Source organism: Diplotaxodon limnothrissa, linkage group LG16 (genome assembly GCF_057381915.1).
Source record: "Diplotaxodon limnothrissa isolate DT_005_m linkage group LG16, D_limnothrissa_male_GT1.1, whole genome shotgun sequence".
In the NCBI taxonomy this organism is placed as follows: Eukaryota; Metazoa; Chordata; class Actinopteri; order Cichliformes; family Cichlidae; genus Diplotaxodon; species Diplotaxodon limnothrissa.
Window position 1 is genome coordinate 32,223,356 of NC_140611.1, and position 21,059 is coordinate 32,244,414.

The window sequence follows — 21,059 nt, forward strand, 5'->3', positions numbered from 1 at the left end:
TAATTTAATGAGCACTCCGCTCTGTGAAGTTTTCACACTCTCTCACACTTCACGCTATCTGCGGTTTTAAAGTGGATTGCGGGTGTTTGTTTTGCGGATCTTCACCCGGGAGATAATTGAGGAGTCCCCCCGTCCTCCCCTCTCCTCTGCCGGCCCGGAATCAACACACAGAGCTGCATTCGAAGCTGGATGTTTATTGTCAGAGCTTCACTTTAATTGAATTTAGATGCCGGATGGGCACAGCTCTAAATATGCTTTACTGTATTATTGCTGCTGCACCTCTAGTCTGTGACAAACCTACAGGGAAAAAAAATATCCTTTTCTCACCTGAAAGTCCTCATGAGCAGCCTTTAATCCCCACTATTTGTTTTTATTGATGTTTCTAATTGTTTCTGTTTGAATCAGGACAGAGGAAGCTTCTGCCAGTCTTAAAAGCTCTTCCTGAAGCCGTCGGGCCACGAAAGCGTCTGTGCGCAAAGATCAGCCAAAACAAGCGTAAAACACACGCACGCACTTACCAGTGACTGTCTGACACTTAGAAACAGGAGGTCAGTCTGCACAGGATTTAAACTCACCTCTGTTTTTTTCAGCAGTTAAAAGATGTAGGGAGTTGCGTGGAAACTTAATTTCATTCAAGTTTGTGGAAATAAAAGTGGTTTTAAGTTTCGTGTAAGTTCGGTTCAAGAGAAATTCAAGTTTAAAAACACCTTTTTTTTCTTGCACACCTTTACTTTCTTGCAGACAGGTGAGGAGGAAGAGGAAATAAGTTCATTCCAGGTAAAAGGAAACAGTGCGGGATGTGTCTCTTATCCAAAAACTATGAAAACACACTGTCGTTTAAAAACTCCCTCGTTTCACTGTGTTTTAAGGAACTCTACTAAGGCTCAGTTGTGTTTTTACACCCTAAACTTGCTCCAGCAGGTCCGGGCTCCGGTCAGCTGCAGCGGGACACGCAGCAGCGCTCAGCCCGCAGAGGAGCGCACCGCCGCGGGCTGTGGGTCCGCCGGGCACCCGGGTCGGGCGGTGGATGTTTTCGCAGCTTCTGTGACAGTCTCACCGACGTGTGGCTCCAGACTCAGAGGGACCGCCTGACTCCGGCAGGAAGTCACAGTATGAATAAATGAACCAATATTTTATTTAGCTCCGGTTCTGTGCACCGCTTGGAGAGCATTAACAAAAATAACAAAGTAAGTTGTAACCTGCACCTGCAGGCTTGGTTTCGGTTTGAATCATATCAGCTATTCTCACCGCTCTGTAAATATTATTACATTTAAACTGAAGGCTTAAATTAAGCTTTCATCCATTCATGTTTTAATAATTTTATTTAGTGCCTCTATAAAAGCCGTGGAGCCCTAATGGCGCTGCTTTGTTCTGCCTGCAGACACTTGGGTGAGGTCTGAAGGTGGTTTACATGTTTAAACACAGTAGTTATTTACCTCTGACATTTACACTCACAGCACCTTTTCTAGTTCCCGATTTACTTTGAGAAATGAACGCTTATTGTCAAAATATATGTAATGTGCATTGACCATGCTAAAATAATTCAAACTGCATAACATGTGTAAATAAACAGCAAGTCAATGTAACTGTCCATAACCTCAACATTTAAAATTTTTTTTTACTAATTTAAAACTAAACCTACATATTTAATTCTCAGACTGACTTGTGATTTGAGCTTTATTAGTTTGAAAGGAGGTAAACTGAAACAAATGAACTCCCAATTTAAAGTTTAAATGATAATTTAGCTAATCTAGGCCATCTTAAGCTACTGGTGCTAATTTCTTTAAAACATTTATTTTTATTCTTTTTGAAAAAAAAAAAAAAAGCACAGAAGCAGCACTTTTAAAGTGCGGGAAAAAAATCAACAAGGCTATAGCTACAGCTATTACTAGCTAACCTAGCCAAGTTATTTAGAAAATAGCAACCAATGCGACATTTGTTTCCAAAGAGTATCCTCGGCCATATAAACCAAATTAAAATGAACATAAATATAACAGCCCATGTACTCATTAAAAAAAACAAAACAAAAAAAACCCCACAAACACAAGGACAGGCACAAAGGAAATAATAAATAAATTATTTATGTAAAATCAGGTAAAACTCCTAATAGAGGCAATTAAGGTCGGCTAGGTTACTGTTCACTAAGCTAATTTAGCAATATTTCGTTCTTTGTTTAGTACCATTTATGCGATATAGAACTGAATCACAAAATTGTTTCAGCAATAAAATGAATCTTTTTTTTAAAGAGGGAAAATGGTCATTTTAGCTAAGCTACAGTGAACGCTATCAAAAGCTAACTTATTTCACTTGAAAAAAAAAAAAAAAATCAAACCACCATCTTTTTCTTAGTAATTAGCTTTAGTGCCCAAACCCAACCAGACATTCAAAACGAATTAAATAATATAAAAATAATTTACTAACAAACATTTTTTCCAGATTGTGTTAGCTAGCAAGACTAAGCTTAAACACGGAAAAAGTTTATTATATCCTGTGAAATCTCAGTGCTTCTTGTTAAAAATATTAAACATTCAAGTAGGTTCACCAGGATAAGCAGTTTGAATCTGCTCTGGGTTATTTGCCGTCTACTCCATTGCTTTTGGTCTCCCAGCTTTCCTGTGCCATAATAATTAAAGATAAATAAATAAAACCTATTTTAGTATTATATTAAAGCTTTAAACTGACATTCATCATAAAAAAAAGTAGTTTTATTAATTTATTTTTAATTTTTTTTATTTGCATGTTATATTGTTCAGGTGTTTTTCTGGTTTTATGGTACTATGTGAAATCCAAACATTTCCAAATATATTAAACATTTCTAGAGTAAAATAAAGAAAAATGTGGTCTTCTTGTATATACTGTCAAGTTTTGGGTTACATTTTTCCTTCAGCTGTTTTTTTTTTTTTTTTAAATTTATTTTAAGTAAAGCTTTGCTCTTTGGTTTTATGCTTATATTGCTGGTCCATCTCCATTCAGCAGAAAGCACTTTGGGTTTGCCCGTTTTAAAATGGACCGCAGCATTTTGGGTTGTTCCTCCGATTAGCAGAGCTCAGCCTGGTGACCCGAGTTTAGTAACTCGCCACATTAATATCACCATCCGTCACCGCTTCACTTACACCCTCAAACGCAGGTTGACAGTTTCGATTGGATTCATTAGAGTTGGGTTTGAGCTGCATTGAAATGCGGGTTTGCCGAGGTCATTTGTCATCCTCTGTAATCTAGCGAACGGTCGGCTTGCAGCGACCTCACTTGCCGTTACGAGCTGGAAACAAACCAGCAGCTGCAGAAAAATCTCAAATTGCAGCTGCCAACTAATTAGGCAATGTTGTTACAGGGATTTGGTTAACCTGACAGTGATGTATTGACTCGAGAGGAGAAAATGGACCGCTGAGAAAAAAATAAATAAATTTCCAAAGTGGTGCCAACGGCGCCATTAAAATTTGTCACTGATCGGGCTACCTGATTAAAGATGAAACTGTGAAGGGCTGAATTAAATAAGATAGAAGCTCAGGAAAGCATCACACGGGTCAGTGTAGGCATTCAATGGATTTATTGATCTGTTCAGTCCCTTGACAATTGGGGGGAAATTACATGACAAATTCAAAATGCCACAACATAACAAAAAGTCTTTATATACCCACCTGAGGTCAGCCACACGCACACACACTCACATTCACACACACTTAAAACACATCCACGCTCGCGCTGACCTCAATCCTCGTCTTACCTGAACTTGTGCGAATCAGTCCTCTACGAATCAACACTTACCTCGCCCGTTAATTTACTAGCACATGACTGAGGGACAGAACACAGACTGTGGCTTTTTGTCTCCTACACATTTTTATCTTTAACTCGGAGTGAGGAGGGAGATGCAGCACATGATATTACATCAGACAGGAAAATGCCATCTCTCCTCAGTTTCCTGCAGGAGGTTCCGGCAGTTCGATCATGGGCAGTCTGGGAGTCGAGCGGCGGGTTCACCTCATTTCTATTTCTTTTTTTTAAATTGTTCCTCTTAGGACAACATTTAAAAGCCAAAATGCATACGGCAGGCGGAGCTGAAGCAGAGCCACAGAAGAAGAGGAGCAGGATTTTTAAAATGGAGGGCGAGCTGGACGGGAAGTTTGCTGTGCTTTTTAAAGTCTGTGATTTGGTAACCACAGAGTCTGCAAACAGGAAACCCACAGGCCGACTCCCATGCTGCACATGAGCCGAGCCGAGCTAGACAGTCAGATGCCTATCAGGTCTGCCTTTCAGGCCGTAAGAAGAGCACGAGAGTTAAGACTTAACCGGGTGGCAGGGCGAGGGACACGTTAGAGCATCTACATCAAAAAAAGTTCAAGTTTTCTAAAAAAAAGAAAAAAAAAAAAAAAAAACAAAACAAACAAACAAAAACAACCCAGAAGCACAAGAGTCATCTGTGCAGCAGGGTGAGGATGAGGAGGAGGGGGCGATGGTCCTAGGGTGAAGAGCTGCCTCCTCTTCAAAGCTGGGAGGGAGCGAGTTAACACGCTGGTTGCGCCCCCCCCTTCTTTCAGCACTTCCAAAACGAAGCGAGCGTTCCACAGAGGAGGAGGAGTGGGGCTGAATGATGAGGAGGAGGAGGAGAAAGGAGCTGGATGGGGGAGGGGGATGACCTGCGGACGAAGGGGGAGCAGTCTTATTCTGTGGCCTTCAGGGTGAAGGAGAGCTTGGGCCTGGACTTGCCCTTGCCGAGGATGATTTTCTGCTCCTCCTTCTGCTGCTTCTGCCGGTCCTGCTCCAGCTTCATGCGCTCCTCGTGGATCTTTCTCTGCTCTTCCACAATACGCAACTGATCCTCAGCCTGCGGGACAGACACAAAAAAGGAATCAGGGGCGGGGTCACGTAAGGCCATGATTACACTTACCGCCAGGTCAAGTAAATGAAGCTCCTTAAATGTGCCGTGTTTCCCAGAATATTGCTGCTGAAGGAACTACAACAGGTGTTTGTATTTTTTCCCCCCATACTAACAAATAGTAGTAGTAAGTAGCAGTAAAATTACTTCATTAAATTTAGGCAATAAAAGTTATTCTGTTAGATTTAGCTGATTATTTATTTATTCTGCTATAATATAATAATAAATTATTTATTTATTTTTCTATTACACTTAAACAATGAAATTAATTAATTAATTAATTCCGTATCAATTTTATTAAACAATAAACACGTACTCGTTAGATTGAGTTGTTAAAATCGATTCCATTCAATTTAAATAGTAAATACGACTGAGATTTAGACAACACGTGATTTTACTTTTAGATTATGTAATTAGATTTATTTCTCGTCACCATCATAGAAGCATTATTGTACTGTGTAACTTGTTCTACGGCTCCCTTGTAAAAGCAAAATAAAAAAAACAAACAAAAAACCACAATACACAATTTTGATTGGTCCTAATTTTTTTTTTCTTCTTAAACATTCATTTTGGTTTTTGAAGTATTACAGGAATGCTGGTTTTCTATAGTTTGACCCTGATTCAAATAAACAAAACTGCAGAATTTATTTTTTCCCTGTCCCACTTATTTGCAGATCCGTTTCCATGGCTGATAACCATCAACTCAAAGCCACTGCGTAGACACCGTTTCCTGCCAGTGGAGTGTTGCCATACCCAGTAATGTCACAGCAAAAAGCCTTAAGGTCTCAATCCGTCCTGATTTTTGGATTAAAGATGTAGTCACGACATTAAAAGCTGATGAATGTCAGTTTCTCAAATCAATCCAATTTTTCAATCCAACTTCAGTCTTTGAATTAACCACTAGACCTCTTTCTGACCCGGGGTCCCTTCATCAAAACCAAATAATGTTTAACCTATGTTCTTGCATGTAAATATGCAACGACTCAACAGTGCAAGGATTTCTAGAACATACACTTCTCTGGGGGGGTTTTGAACATTACTTTGATTTGAAATTTCACAATTTATTTTATCGATACCTGTTTATACAGCCCAGTATCGTGGCCAAAGAAAGCCATTTTCTTGTTAGCATAATTAGAACGTTAAACGTTTTTCCAAATTGCAGAATTTTGCATGTTGATGACAAATTGGAAATTTTTGTATTTTAACTCAAAGAGATCTCTCTCTGAATAAGAGAAGATTCATCACGATAATCAAACAGTTTTCAGTGTCTAGTGCGAGCTGAATATTTTATTCACAAACCCTAAATGAGTAATCTAAATAGTAAGCTAAATAGTTTTGCCTTATTTTTAAGTTGCGTTAACTTTTATGTGTTGATAATGTAAAATTATTGCTGATGGTGAGAACACACTGCTCAGTGGATGCTAACGACAGATAGTTGTGTGTCCATTTTGGCGTACCAGTTTGGCCTGAGCCTCTGCGATCTTGCGGTTATTCTCCTCCAGGATTTTTTCCAGCTCCTCCCGCTTCGATTTTTCTTCTTCCTAAACAAGCAACACGATGATATGTTAGCGCACGAACAGGCCACAAAAGGCACGCACGCACGCGCTCACTCACACACTCACGACAAGTTTGTTCAGCCTCTCACACATTTTTAAAAATCCCTCTAATGCTGCCTAGAGAAAAATTAAAGACTAACACACACCTAGTGCTGCATGATTACACTCATCAATAGAAGACATATATAAAAAAGACAGACAATCAAAGCTGCTGCTGCTTTTTAACATGTTTATAAGCAAGAGAAAAATAAAGGAGGGAATAGTTTTGGCTCACCAATGCACGTATACCATTTTCCTGTGTACCTACACAACTGGTGAAAGCGTTAAACGGTTGAATATTTACTGTCTCGTCCGGACTGTGTGGCCCCTGCAGAGACAGGAGCGCTCCTGGTGTGGGTAGGTAGATATGGGGGTTTCTGCCATACGGCGCCATTCCTCTTTATTACTGATCAGTTTACGGCTTAGCCTGCAGCCGCGGTGAAGGAGTGCAGTACAAAGATGTTTGTCTGTGTTTGTGTGCAGGTGTGTGTTTGTGCAAGTATGTAAGTGTGTGTGTGTGTGTGAGAGAGAGAGAGTGTGTGTGTGTTCGAAGTGGACCCGCCCACGGTACACTTACAGTACAGGACGCGGGTCACGGCTGAGCTGAAAGGTTGCAGGTCAATGCTAGTTAGGAAGGTGGTGTTTCCAAAAAATTAACAAAAAAAACAGCACAAACACATTTCCAAACTGAGCCTACAGGAGAAGCAAGTTGTCAGCACAAAAATAAATCAACACATTTTGTTCCAAAAGCTCCACAAAAATCATCAACAGGTGACACAGGTGAGAGGGGATTAACCTGTCAGGACAGGAAACAGGAAATGAAGCGTCCCTGTAATGTTCCCCTCCCCCAAAGAGTTAAAGAGCAGGTGAGGTGGATTAAAACAGACGTGATGAACATTTCTACACATCGCTGACCTTTCTTCCTAGTCCTGAGGGTAAACAAAGAGTTGGGGGGTACATTTCTTAGCCTATTAGTCCCGAGTCAATGGCCGCTGCGCTTTAGCTGGACCGCTCATTCACAATACTGTGATGTAAACAAACGCCATTTTTCTTAATAGTGCCCAGGGAGGGGAGCCAGGGTTGTTTGTTCTTAGTTTAAAAAGGAACCTTTAGGGCGACTAAGCATCTGAAAAGAAATCAGTTTGAATAAAGTTAAAGGCAAGACCCCAGAAGACCTTACTTAGCAGATGTCCTAGCATCTTTCCTGTGCAAACTCTCACTTTTTGCTGGAAAACAAATTAAATTACAATGTTTTTGTCCATCTGACCTTCATCAGGTATACAGGCTATTACCAACTGAAGACTAACGACATTAATCTGCTTATTACCTTCCAAAATTCAACAAATTCACAGCACAAATCAGGTTTTAAAGCAAAACATTTTGATAGTTAAAACATGAGCAGGAATACCAAATGAACCAAACAATGTCACACAAGTACCAAACTAAAACAACCAAAACAATTGGTATGTGTATATAGTAACAACCATGTAGTGGTTCAGATACCTGAAATGATTAGTTTAGCCTAAATCAAGATAAGCTCCAACTAATAAGCTGAAACTATCTAAACTCATCTTATGCTAAGTTAAGAATTAAAGCCAATTTAACTAATCTGAACTTAAGTTCAAGTAGTTTCACACAAATTATTATCAAGTATAATGAGTAAAAGTAAGTTACTGTGCAGTAAGTTGCAATAAGTTCAGCTCAGCTGTGTTCTAGAAGTTAAGCTTTGGATAAGTTAACTTGAGGTAAGTTCAGATAAGTTAAGACAAGTTAAGTTCAGGTAATTTAAAATAAGTCTGTATGTATTAAAATAATACACTTAATCCCAAGAGTTGGAAAAATCCAGCTTTATCAGCTAAATGAAGTTAAACACAGCCTAGCCTAATAGCCTAAAGTGCAATACAATGACAAACATCTCAACAAGGTAAAATTTGGAATAAAAATACTCACACTTAAATTAACAAAAACATCTGTAGAGCTAAAGATTACATAATATAAATAAATAAAAACTGCACTGTGAAATACTGAATTCAAAAGACTAATTACCTGTATTCAAACAAATTAGCTATTCATTATTCAATTAGAAACCTGTGGGCTTTTTTTAAAATGAATAACTAAATCAGTTCAGATCCCTGGCTGATTAAGTGAATAATCCAGAAGTCTCTCTTCCACTTATTAAAAAGTCATGGTCTATACCTTGACTATGCACAGAAACAAGTTAAATAACACGTTTCACACCACTGAAGATTTCCCTGATAATAATTGAACGTAAGATTCGCAGATAGAACGTCTGTAAATCTTACGTTCACTTATTCTGATAAAAGTCGGAAGAAAAAAAACTTTCAGTTTAATAAATATTCCAGCAGTGAGACAGGACTTATGTAACTGCCTCTATAAGTTTTGTTTTCGCCTTGAATATTTTATATCACGGTTTCGATTGTTAGATTCAGAAAAATTTGTTTTGGGGCCCGGGAAAGAAAAAAAAAAATCCACCCTAATAATGGCAGTTACAATGTCAGACTTGTAATAATTGCATAGTATATTTTTTATGTTTTTAAAAAGCCTTAAAAAACAAAAGAAACCCTAAAATAACCACTGACAGGCAGCAATCTAGTTGGTAAAGTTTAATCTTTAAATTTAAAAGAAAATATATATATATATATATACCTTAAATACAAAACTAAGAAATTTGAGTAAACCAGAAAAGAAATGAATATTGTTTTGAAACCCGCCATGGCAAAACTCTCACCAGCAAGTTAGAAATGCACTGCTATCCTCTAATCTCTTTTAAATTATAATTTTTTTTAAACAGAAATAAAATGTCAACTTTTAACCTTTTAACTGTAGCACGTTACATCCTACCAAACTCAGGGTAGACACAAGATAAACACATAAACAATATAATTTTTCAAATACTCGAATGTGTAAAAACATATCACCTTACCCATGATTTCAGGAATAAGTGAAATTTTTTGGATAAACAGCTGGAGAGTTGAGGTAACATGGTAGTTTGTTTCGATTTAAAACCCATTGGATGGTTTTTCACTATGAGAGGTCCACTCACTGACTAATGAAAAGAGAAACTAAGCTAACAGCCTGAAAGACTCCCACACTGAGCTGAAATGCAACTACTGCAAAAAAAAAGAAAAAAAAAAGTGAATGACAGGAATTTCGTTATTATTCTCGCCACTGCTGTTATTATTACTTCAGTAATTTACACCAATGAAGAACATTCATTATACCCTTGGATATATTGATTTGCTTTAGTATCTGAAGCCAAGGTACTCCCTTTTCCTTTTATTCTGAAAGCTGCCACTTCCCTTGAGCACAGCTGCATCCAACTGTGTGAAACTTGTGCCATGGCTGGGTTACACTTTAAACAGTTAAAATAAAAGACCAAAGACCCAGTCAGAGTGGGAAACTGAGAGGTGAAGGGAGCTGAAGGGGTTTGGGTACGGGGTGGTGTAGGGGTAAGGGAGGGGCTGCGTTCCAAACGACCGAGCGTTACCTCTCTGGCCTTCTGTGCCGCCAGCTCGGCTTGCCGCTGCCGCTCCAGCTCTTCCAGCAGCTGCCGCTCCATGATGCGCTTCGCCTCCTCGACGCGTCGCAGCACTTCCCGCTCAATCTCGTCTTTCCGCTTCTCGAGCTCCTCCTCCACACGTTTGGCCACGAGCTCCTCAACTCGCCGCGCCGTCTCCTCCTCGATCAGCTTCTCCTCAATCTCCTGCTGCCGGCTAAAGGAAAGAACAAAAGGTTAGCATGTCGCTAATTCGTGTTTCGGTTTTAAAACGGAGAACTATTTAATTGCTAATCAAATAAACCACACCGAACCGCTTTGAAATATCTCAAAATAAAAGCTTAGTCTGTATTTACCCAAAGCTAACCAACCAGTTTTTAATTCATCATACCTGAGAGTGGTTTTTACGAGCCATACCAAACCCAATATTACAACACAGCTGATCAGGTAAAAAAAAAAATTAACAGAAAGGCTATTGTTCAAATGGATATTTAAGAATTTACTAAACTGCTTTAAACAGCTCTTAAATATACATAATTCAACAATGAGGACATTTTTAATTTCAAATGTGAGATTGGGTGCAATTTAGACTGTTTTTCTGAGTGCTTTGTGGAATTTAGATGGAGGTCACCTGCCCTCCTGTTTATCTTTTCTTTAAACTGTTCTTTTTGTGTGAACAGGAACTTATTAGTAGCGATGTAAACACACACTCTCCACCCTCTCAGGGATCTGGTTTCACTCTGTCAGGCTGTGGAAACCAGAAACTGGACCCAGCCCTGCCCAGCATCCTTTATATTTACATTTGTATGCCCGGTTAATGGGCCCTGTGGCTGTTAGGCAGCAGGAGAAAGGAGACGGGACAGACAGACAGGAAGCCAGGTGTGGGCTGTGTGTTATATTACCTGGAGGCTCTCACACACACAGACACGCACCTGAAAAGCTGCAGTCAACATGGATGTATTTACGGTCACAGCTGTTTCATTAAAATCTGAAATAGGATTATTTCAGTAACGAGGATTAAGTTAACACAGTTACTCAATTTTTTTTTTAAGCTGTGTGTTTAAGTCAGTTTGTGATGTTTAGCTGTTGCAGCAGGTTTTGTGGTTGTTCAATGCGTCCTGATTCTCTCTGCATCCTGTTTAAACCAAATAAGTTTTAAATATCAATAGAATTTGACTTTAAAATAGGCCTTCCTGTTAAAGCCAAGTATCCACTTTTCACTCACATTTGTGTTTCTTAAATTCAACAAGTTGTATTACTTACTTTTGTGGGAGTACTGCATTAATCGAGCAGACTAATGACATGAAGAATAGCTGTTTTTTCACTAATGAAAACTTTGATTTTTCCTCTCAGTGGACCATTGTGTTCACATGTGGACTACAGGGTGAGACATTTACTGAGTTTGGTTTCAGTTGATGTTTTTTAGCTTTTTATTTCGCTTCGACTGCAACTGTGAACTACTGATTATAGCAGTATTTGTACTGAGTGTTTGACCAAAGAAAAGATGGCCAGCTGCTTCAATGGAGATGTAGCAGCTGAGTTTGAAGAACAGCAGGAATCAGCACCTGCATACCTGCTAACACCATGAGCCAAACTGTAAATCGAAGGTTTCTGGTTTGAGTCCCTGTGTAGATGCCTGTATATAATCCCTCACAAAAAAATAAAAATAAAAATCAGCACAACAGAAACCCGCCTTAACTAATAATAAACAATCCAGATGGTTTTAATTGCAGGCATCAACATCTGTGCATTTATTCTCTATAAGAGAAACACATTCTCTCCAAATGCTCAGAGTTACAGCTGTCCAGCTGTTTGTGTCTACAAAAACACTCATTACTAGTACAGCTACAGCTGAAGTGAGATAAAATAATCAATGAGTAAAGTTAATATTCAATAAATCAAGAGGTTTTCACTGAATGTCTCACTCTCCAGTTTATATGTTAATACAATTATCTCTCCAGAGGAGAAATCAAAGTGCTTATTGGAGGAAAAACACTCATTCAACATAGAAATCATGCAAGAGCATCATCAAGAACAATTCAACCCCAAAATACACCTGTGAGGGGAAAGTTAAAAGCCCCACTGCTGGAACTTTATTATTGTATGAACAGTACTTTTAAATTTGCCTTTAAACTTTTTTCTGAGCATCTTTGCTTTAAAATAAAATAAAGCGACTCATCTATACAAGTAGGGCTGCTCAATTAATCGAATTTTAATCTCGATTACGCTCTGGGCTTTCAACGATCATTAAAAATGATTGAGCCGATTATTAGCCTCTCCCTCGTGCTTTACTCTCGTGCTGCTCCGTGTGGCAAATCGAGCGCACCTCTCTGCATTTCAAACCCGTCACAACAATTAAGAGGGCCCGAGGGAAGCTCGGAAAGCTAAGCAGAAGTTATTTGGAGAGGAGAGTGACTGCCGTTGGTTGAAAAGAGAGGTAAAAAAAAAACACAAAAAACTTCAGTGGTGTGGAAACATTATGGGTTCGCGGAGTCAGACTGGATCAAGTAGACATAGTGTGTAAACTTTGCTACGGTGTCGTAGCTCCACCACAGAGCAACACTGCAAAGTTCACTAAACATAGATGTTTACATTTTTCATTTATTTCTTATATTGCAAACATTTGCACTGTTATCAGTATTTGCACACTATTTTATATTATTTTTTAAAGTCATTTTTCAATACATTGTTATTGTTAACCCTTTAAATCCCTGTAGAACCGGAACCGCGTAAGCTAGCGCAATAATTTGTTTTGCATATGAAACCGGAGGAGATGTACTTACATCTTATGCCATCAGCTTGTCCTAGGTCACAGTTTCCTTCCACATGAAGCTTTGCAAAAATTGCATAAAAAGCGCTTGCAGGAACAAAAACATAATATTCCAGAAACATGCTTTGCCGATCCGATCAGCTGTTCGTAACACTTCCCACATTGAAAAAGACGTCAACGCGAACTATCGCATGTCCGCCATTTCCTGTCCGAAACCGGAGGTGACGTCATTTTCGCGGAAAATGTAGTTTTTTTTACTTGTAGGCCTTAAAAGCCTATACTGGTGTTTTTATAAGTCATGATTGACTCTATCCGGTTGTTCAGTCTGACGTCACTAGCCGTGTCTGGGTCTAAACTCCGCTGCAGGTCCATATATCAAACGATCACTATGGCATTACTGAGACTTGAAAAACTGTCTAAAGTCTTTCATCTTTAATAAAATGATCAGCGTTCTGCTCTACCAGGTGTAACAATTGAGTTTAACATCCAGGCATCCATGAAAATGGAATTTATGAAATTTAACGGAGTTAGAAGTTAGCAGGAAGTTAGCTCGCTAGCTTCTATCTAAATACAATATAGCATGTCCTGACTGCGGGGTTTTGGAAACAAATTAAAACGTACAGCTCTGTTATCACTTCCAGCATAAATGAAGACAGAAAACCAAACAGCAGTGACGTTTGTAGGGTTACTGAAGTTGGGCTAGCTGGTATATAACGATGTGCTACGTGACCGCTAGCGACACAGCTATGTTAGCATAATATAAACAAGCTAACTTTTTTTCCACTCGATAAAAGTTATCGTGAGTGTTCTCGGTGGTCAGGAACAAATGTAATCGCATGCCAGGATGCTGTAAAAGGACCAAACTTCAGCCAGGAGAACAACTGAGATAATCCATCCACAATACGAGGTTAGTCATTCATATACTGCTGCATGGGCTGGGCTGTAGTTACATCCTAAGGTTTTAAAAACTGAGCTTAAATAAATGATTAGCGGTAATAAAAGCTGAGGGAGGTCAACAGTGATCACTGACTGTTTTAGGAGCTTTTTGAGATTCCATCCATCCATCCATTCGCTTCCGCTTATCCTTTTCAGGGTCGCGGGGGGCGCTGGAGCCCATCACAGCTGTCATAGGGCGAGAGGCGGGGTACGCTCTGGACAGGTCGCCAGTCTGTCACAGAGCCAACACACAGGGACAGACAACCATTCGCACTCACATTCATTCACACCTAGTGGCAATTTGGATTATCCAATTAACCTATCCCCACAAGCTGCATGTCTTTAGACGGTGGGAGGAAGCCGGAGTACCCGGAGGGAACCCACGCAAACACGGGGAGAACATCCAAACTCCACACAGAAAGACCCCGGCCTGATGGTGGAATTGAACTCAGGACCCTCTTGCTGTGCGGCAACGGTGCTAACCACCGTGCCACTTTTTGAGATTAAATAGAAGAAAATACAAAACATTAACATTGGGGCAGGGATAGCTCAGTAGGTAAAGTGGTCGCCCCATGATCGGAAGGTTGGCGGTTCGAATCCACTTAACGGCTACCCTGAGGTACCCCTGAGCAAGGTACCGTCCCTACACACTGCTCCCTGGGCGCCTGCTTAGTGAGCTGCCCACTGCTTCACTGAGTGAATGGGTCAAACGCAGAGAAAAACAGGTAATTTCCCCATGGGGATCAATAAAGTATCCATTATTATTATTATTATTATTAAACATGTTAACAACACAAAAGCCATATTAAACGCAGACTACTTTCGGCCCGGAAGTAGGATTCGTCACGTCATCACTTAACAATCGGATACTTTTCTGAATAGTTTCTGGGATGCTTAGAACTTGAATTGCACTGCTGGAAATAGTTTATTTTGATGCACCTGCTGTTTTCTTTGCAAATTTGCATCATAGGATTGTTTTTTGGTTTTCCTGCAGTATATAAAAATTGCTGTATCTCCAAAATAAAACTGTGAAGAAACTCAAAATAAATTCCCTGTTGGTGTAAACTATTTTTTGCAACTTTTTTGTATTTAAAGTTTTGAGGGATAAGCCTCTTAAATTTCTCCAAGTAGAAATATATGTAAAAAATAACAAAAACGATTTTCAATTTTTTTTTGTAGTTTATTACACTTTTTTGCAATTAATGTAGTTACTATGGACTTAATGCATACATATTATTAAAATATGGGCTATAACAGTTGTATTGATGTATAGCAACTTGAAATGCTCCCAAAAATGGCACTACAGCATGTAAAAATATAATATAAGCTCTGGCGAACTTGGTTCTATGGTAGGTCTTAAAGGGTTAAATAAATATCGTCAAATAATCGAGATCTCAATTTCAGTGAAAATAATGGTGATTATCATTTTTGCCATAATCGAGCAGCCCTATATACAAGTTAGAGCAGATTGTGGGGATTTTGTTTTATTTACACGAGGCTGTGATGCTCCTCGCTCTTCTGGATTTACATCAACTCCACTGCTGTTTGTCCTTTCAATGTCCTTGTTTTTTATTTATTTATTTGCATTTGTATGTATGCATGCATTCATTAGTGAGCACTCCAGGTGTTGTCAGTACACCCTCAGCTCTGGTTTAATATTGGGCTCAATGTTATTAGATCACTAACTGTGCCAGATTTATCCTCATTCTAAATGCAGGATTTTCAAGAATCTATGCACTGAAATTGATGCCCTGATGTCTGTGGAGAACCTGGAGCTAAACCCACACAGATCGCTTTCTCTTCACTCAGCATGGAAACATTAGGCATGTCGGTAACTGAGCATCAGCATCTCCTGAAGCATCAACATCACTACTGATCTGACCTTCAGTGCAGGTCAGAGAGTCAAATCTCTGCCTGCTGCAGGAAGTTTATGACTGCAGGATTAACTGACAGACCTGCACACCAATAGCCACTCATTTGACATATTTAAACGTTAAAAGAGAATCCAACATGCATTACTTCGTTAGTTCAACTTTACCAGCACGATTCCGGGTTTTTTTTTAGGGTTTTTTTTTCCAAAGTGAAAACTGCAGGTCAGTGAGAACAACCTCACAATTCTATCATGATGCTTAAAATACGAGTTTATAGTTATGTTTATCTGAATTAATGACGGTAGAACTAGAGGTGTGATCCACCTGAACAGGTAAAGCTTTCCTCTGACAGGCGCTGCGGCCTTTGCAGCCTGTTAGCGTTAGCCAACTAGCTCAGAGAGCTAACGATCGCCATGCAAATGACCGCAGCTAGCCTAGCATTTAGCTTAGCTTGTAGCCGAACACGGGCTGGGGTTCAGTATCGTTATGTAACAGTTTACGTGCCGGTTTCTGTATTAAATATACCCACATCTTCCTCTGTCGCTCCATCTCCACCTTCCTCTCCTCCTCCTCCTTCCTTTGCTTCTCATCAAGCGCGTTCCTCTTGCTCAGTGTCCGGCCGAAGATGTCGATGCGCTCCGGCGGTGAGGCTGCTCTCTCTCTGCGGGACGACGCTGTGTTGGACCGGGATCGGGACCGGGATTCTCTGCGCCGGTTCCTCTTCGACTCTCGGGACTTGGAGCGTTTCTTGGAGCGCTCCCTGTCTCGAGATCGCGACCGGGACCGGCTCCGTTTCTTACTGTGCTTGCTGCTTTTGGAGTGCTTGGACCGGGACGAGCTGCGGCTCCGAGAGCGGCCCATGGTGCCCTGCGGACTGCTGGATTCTACGGCTGATATGTGTACCGAATCAGGCCCTCCACTCCGCCCGCTCCTCTTTAAGCTTCTTATTCACACGAACAGCTGATGTTGCGCTGCTCCAGCGGGTTAATTTTGGAGAAATAACCCTTCAAACTAGCTGTTGTTTTGCCCTACTAACTCGCTTTAAGGAAAGATGGCGGTTTGATGAGTTTTCCCAGCAGGCACCGCGGGCTTCGGGATTTTCCGTCGCTCTTCGGCATTTCCCGCTCAAAGCAAACTAATAGACTGAAAAGACCAGAAACCAGACAAAACATTTCAACAAATTTAAGTCCTTTATGAATGGGAATATATGATTTGTATATAATTTATACATTTTAAAAAAGTGTAAAATGCATTTTATATAAAATATATAACTGGGATACATAAACTTATCTTTCCACAAGTGAAGTAATCACATATTGAAGGCTTAAGAAAAGTTCTGGCATTCCATTTTGAACTTTGGATTTTAGAAGACTCAATAAAAAGTTTTCTAAACTAACGCATGATTTTATTTTTTTCTCTTAATGAAAACATGTATACTTGTATTTGTTTGTTATTCACTAATGACATTTGACGTGTGGTCAATTCTGGGAGTCTAGAACCAAGTGGGTGACGTTAAGGCAGTTAAATCTATATTTGTATTTAGCCTGTGGTTTTAACATCACACCAACGATAAAGATGACATTTCAACACACAGCTGTATTTGTATTTTTAAAAAACAGCCTGAGTACCATCTGGTATGTCTCCAGTTGTTCTGGTTGTATTGTCAGATGCATATACATTTTTATGTCGCTTATCAGTCGCTTTCTTCCTGCCCCTGTTTCAGCTCCAGTGATCTCTTGATTAGGGCAGGTGTATCGATAGGTTGCTAGACACCAAGTTAGCTTTAGTTTGCTCCTCCTAACAAATAAGTTGTGAAAAGTAAAAAGTGGTGTAATTTCTGACATGTTACTGGACATTGACTGGATTGCATCCATATTACTCTGTGAAGGAATTTGTTATTTCTGTTGATTGAATCCAGTCTGAATCAACATGCTGCTTGGTTTCTTCAGCCTGACAGAGAGGTAATCCAAAATACTGAGACTATAATGAATGGATAAAAATCTATGGCTCTCTTCCACAGCATGTCTCTTGTTTTGCCTACCTCCCCTCAAACCCAACCGTTCACAGCAGATGGCCGCTCCTCCCTGATCCTGGTTCTGCTGCAGGTTTCTTCCTGTTAACAGGGAGTTTTTCCTTCCCACTGTCGCTCATGTGCTTGCTAATAGGGGTCATCTGATTGTTTTGGTCTCTCTGTATTTTAGGGGGTTTACCTTACAATATTGAGTGCCCTGAGCTGACTGTTGTTGTGATTTGGCTCTATGTAAATACAACTGAACTGAAGCAATGGAACCAGACCATCTTCTGCATCATTTACTGGACATGCAGCTGAACTCTTTCTCACTTAGCTCAAAACATATTTTCAAATTTTCATCACCTCATACACAATACTTAGATTCATTTGAAACTCATTGTCATGTCATATTTGCCTCTAATTTTCTGAGTTCTTCACTTTTTTGTAATTTCTGTTTACTTGAGCTCCTTTAGCTTTTTGAACTATTTAGTTCTGTGATATTATGTTTATTTTAATAAGCTAGGTTGTTATTTCCAAGTGTTGATTTTCAGTCATTTTAAATTTTTGAGATAAACTAGTTTTCATTCTTTTTTATAATTAACTGAATTATAAAGGCCTTTAAAGACCCAGTCCAGCTGAACTCCCAACCCAGGCACTTTTCACTCATTTCTCCTCAGTTTATTTTCTTCATGTGGTTATGTGAGGTTTTTTCCATAAATGTTACCACCTCACTGTCATTCAGGGCCTTTAATCTCTATTAGGTTAGTAAATTTAAATGTCATTCAATACCTTTTGTGAAGCTACTGTTATAATATGGGGTTGACACAAAATCCCAAACCACATCATATGTGACCAACTTGGCAGGTGATCTCATTTTTGACAAAAATTAAGTTTAAACAGTAAAAGTTATAAAGAGTTGACTGGACGTGTTGCTCTGCTGCAGGAGCTCGACAGCGATTTGAAGTTTTGTCCCTGTTTGACCTATCTCTAACGTCGCCGTGTCCATTTTTAAAAGCTGTTTTCATGCACTATCAGAGCTGAAAATGACGCTTTTATCCAAGCTTGTAAATATAGAGACACGAACATCAGATAACAGACAGAACGAGGGAGGAAAAAGGAATACCCAACTTGACAATGACACAATCCTGCACGCAACGTTTGCCATCACGCTCTGGCAAAATGAGGCCATTGTGATAACTCTCCCCGGAGTGCTGCGCTCAAAATAAACTGCCATTACTATATTTAAAAACACATAACTCACCAGCCCAGCTTCAAAAAGGTCACACCGCTCAAGCTCAAAATGAAAGTGTTCTTACTTCAGAGGGTTTTCTCTGTTTTTGTTTTTTCTAATTACCTGCAGCGGCATCTAATTTTAGTAGAAAGAAATAATTTGTTCACAGGGAGTCACACTGCATGCTGCCTCGATTGCACATCAAAAGCACTTTTACTTGTTGTGAACTGAGTTGTCAGATGACTCACTTATATACCCACACAGATGGAAAAGGGCCTTTGTGTTGAGCTGCTGTGCATTCATCCGTGAGCCTGTGGTGTCACATTGAGTATGAGCACTTCCTCAGAAATACAAATTTCCTCTGAATTAAAGCAAAGTCAGAAATGAGGTGATTTTACTGCCACAAATTGAGGGCAAGTCGCAGTTGATCCGTCCAGGAACAGCATCTCCTCCCTCCCTCTCTGCTCCTCGTGCCTCTGCTTGAAGCCAAATAATCGATTTTCTTTAACTTTTATTTTAATGATCCGCGGCGTTCTGTCCCACAGATGGGAGGAATTGGCATTAAAGCACCAGAGATGTCTTGTTTTTCACTTGGAAAAGGCAGAAGTGCTTAAAGCCCCCTTTTGATGAATAATAGAAAATGCTTCATGGAGGTGGAGAGGAAAGGAGTTCCAGTGTGACTCCGGTCGGGGGGAGAGGAGGAGTCAGATTGGAGAAGCAGAGGATGTGTAAATGAAAGACTTTGCCTCAGTTTGTCTGCTTTGCTTCTGGGTGGTTTGAGGTGAAAGTAGAAGAAGAAGCAATAGAGTTGGTTTAATGTTTCTCTAATCCTCTTTTGAAAGAGTTCAGAGGTAATCTCAGGAGAAGCAGTTTGGATAAGTCACAGATAATAACGTCAGTCAAGGCTTAAAGGTGTATGTGATACAGGAATGTCACCAACTCCTTTGAAGAGCAAAATATCCACTGAAGTGGGCAACTAAAATCTCAACAATGGGCTTCAGTGTCCATCACACCACGATGGGAATAAAATGATACGTAAAAAAATGGGTTTCACACCTGAAAGCACCATTGACTCACCTGCTTTCTTGTCCTGTGGCGTCCCTCAGGGCTCTATTCTTAATCCTCTTTTTTTGTGCCTGCTTCCATTATAATATGTATTTAGATAGATCCATCTTCATTTATATAGATGATGTCCAGTTTTAATAACCCAAACTCAAACTACCAGCAACAGACAACAATACAGCAGGAAATAACATGACAGGCCAGTTAATCTTGTTAGATTTTGGACTACTGATCAGACAAAACTAAGGATGTGAAGATGTCACCGGTTACTTCATACTGAGAAAAGTCTTTGATAAATTAAAAGCTGATAATTGAATGTTATTCAAAGATTATGTGAGAATTAAACTGGGTGGTTTGTAATAGGTAAATGGTACCATGTACAAGCTATGTTGTTATCATCACCATCATCATCATCATCATTATTATATAAGGTCAACTGTCATCACTTTGAATTTTAACCAGTGATGCTCTTTCCACATTTATAGAGGTTAGAAAGCAGCTGTGATGAATCACATGACATCTGCTTGTACTGTATACTTTCAATGTAGTTGGATGAATCCACAGAGAACAACAGCACAGGTAAGCTGATCACAGCCCGTCCACAAAGAAAACAACTGAAATTATCTGACTTATTTCTAAGTTTATTCATTTCCCCCACGCTGTACTGCAAATCCCACGTTAACCCCTGATTACAACCCTTCCTGTTTACATGCATGAGTGGAAACAGTGCTTTCAAAGATGGCGCATGCTGTTGCTTCAGGGGGGAAACCTCTGCTGATCCCATTGATATTCATGTGTTGAGATGAACCTCAGCAACACTGATGCTCAAAGCTGAGTATAGAAAAAAAATTATATTGTGACTCTTGGAGTGGATATAAAACTGTTTTGGTTTCAGTTTTAGCAGAGTTTAAACGTGTTTTTTAGCCCAGAAAGTTTAATGTGGATGTCTCCTGAATTCATAGGGCTGTGAGTCATGACATCTTCATATATGTTGGCAAAGTTACTTTAAAAAATATGAGCTCATTTAGACCGTGTCTCTGAAATGGTGGGATGATTCCTCTAATTTGGCGGATTTAACATGAAATGTCCTTCAAATAATTTCCAGTGTGAGCCGTTCTGTGTCAGACCTGTTTAATGTACAGATTGAAGAGTTTCTTTAAAATAAATTCAGCATTGATCCGGGAAATCAGAAA

General features: G+C 39.6%; 1 protein-coding gene across 2 annotated transcripts; it reads right to left on the bottom strand.

The window, feature by feature from the left end:
* Window positions 1-3,538: 3,538 nt before the first annotated feature.
* LOC146616487 (arginine and glutamate-rich protein 1-A-like) lies at window positions 3,539-16,613 on the bottom strand. Of its 2 annotated transcripts, XM_085374780.1 has the most exons (4): window positions 16,092-16,613; window positions 9,977-10,202; window positions 6,331-6,414; window positions 3,539-4,822 (listed from the first exon to the last, which is right to left on the bottom strand). In XM_085374780.1, exons 1-4 carry the CDS (start codon window positions 16,421-16,423, stop codon window positions 4,658-4,660), a joined length of 807 nt encoding a protein of 268 aa, XP_085230906.1. In that variant the 5' UTR covers window positions 16,424-16,613; the 3' UTR covers window positions 3,539-4,657. The 2 variants fall into 2 exon arrangements, with proteins under 2 accessions (XP_085230906.1, XP_085230905.1); XM_085374779.1 differs by lacking the exons at window positions 3,539-4,822; window positions 6,331-6,414 and having other exon boundaries at window positions 8,213-10,202.
* Window positions 16,614-21,059: the final 4,446 nt, after the last annotated feature.

Coding starts and splice junctions, on each gene's coding strand:
- LOC146616487 (XM_085374779.1), bottom strand. CDS start 16,423: ATGGGCCGCTCTCGGAGCCGCAGCTCGTCCCGGTCCAAGCACTCCAAA. Junction 10,203..16,091: donor ATGGAGCGACAGAGGAAGAT/GTGGGTATATTT, acceptor TCTTTCCTTTAG/CCGGCAGCAGGAGATTGAGG.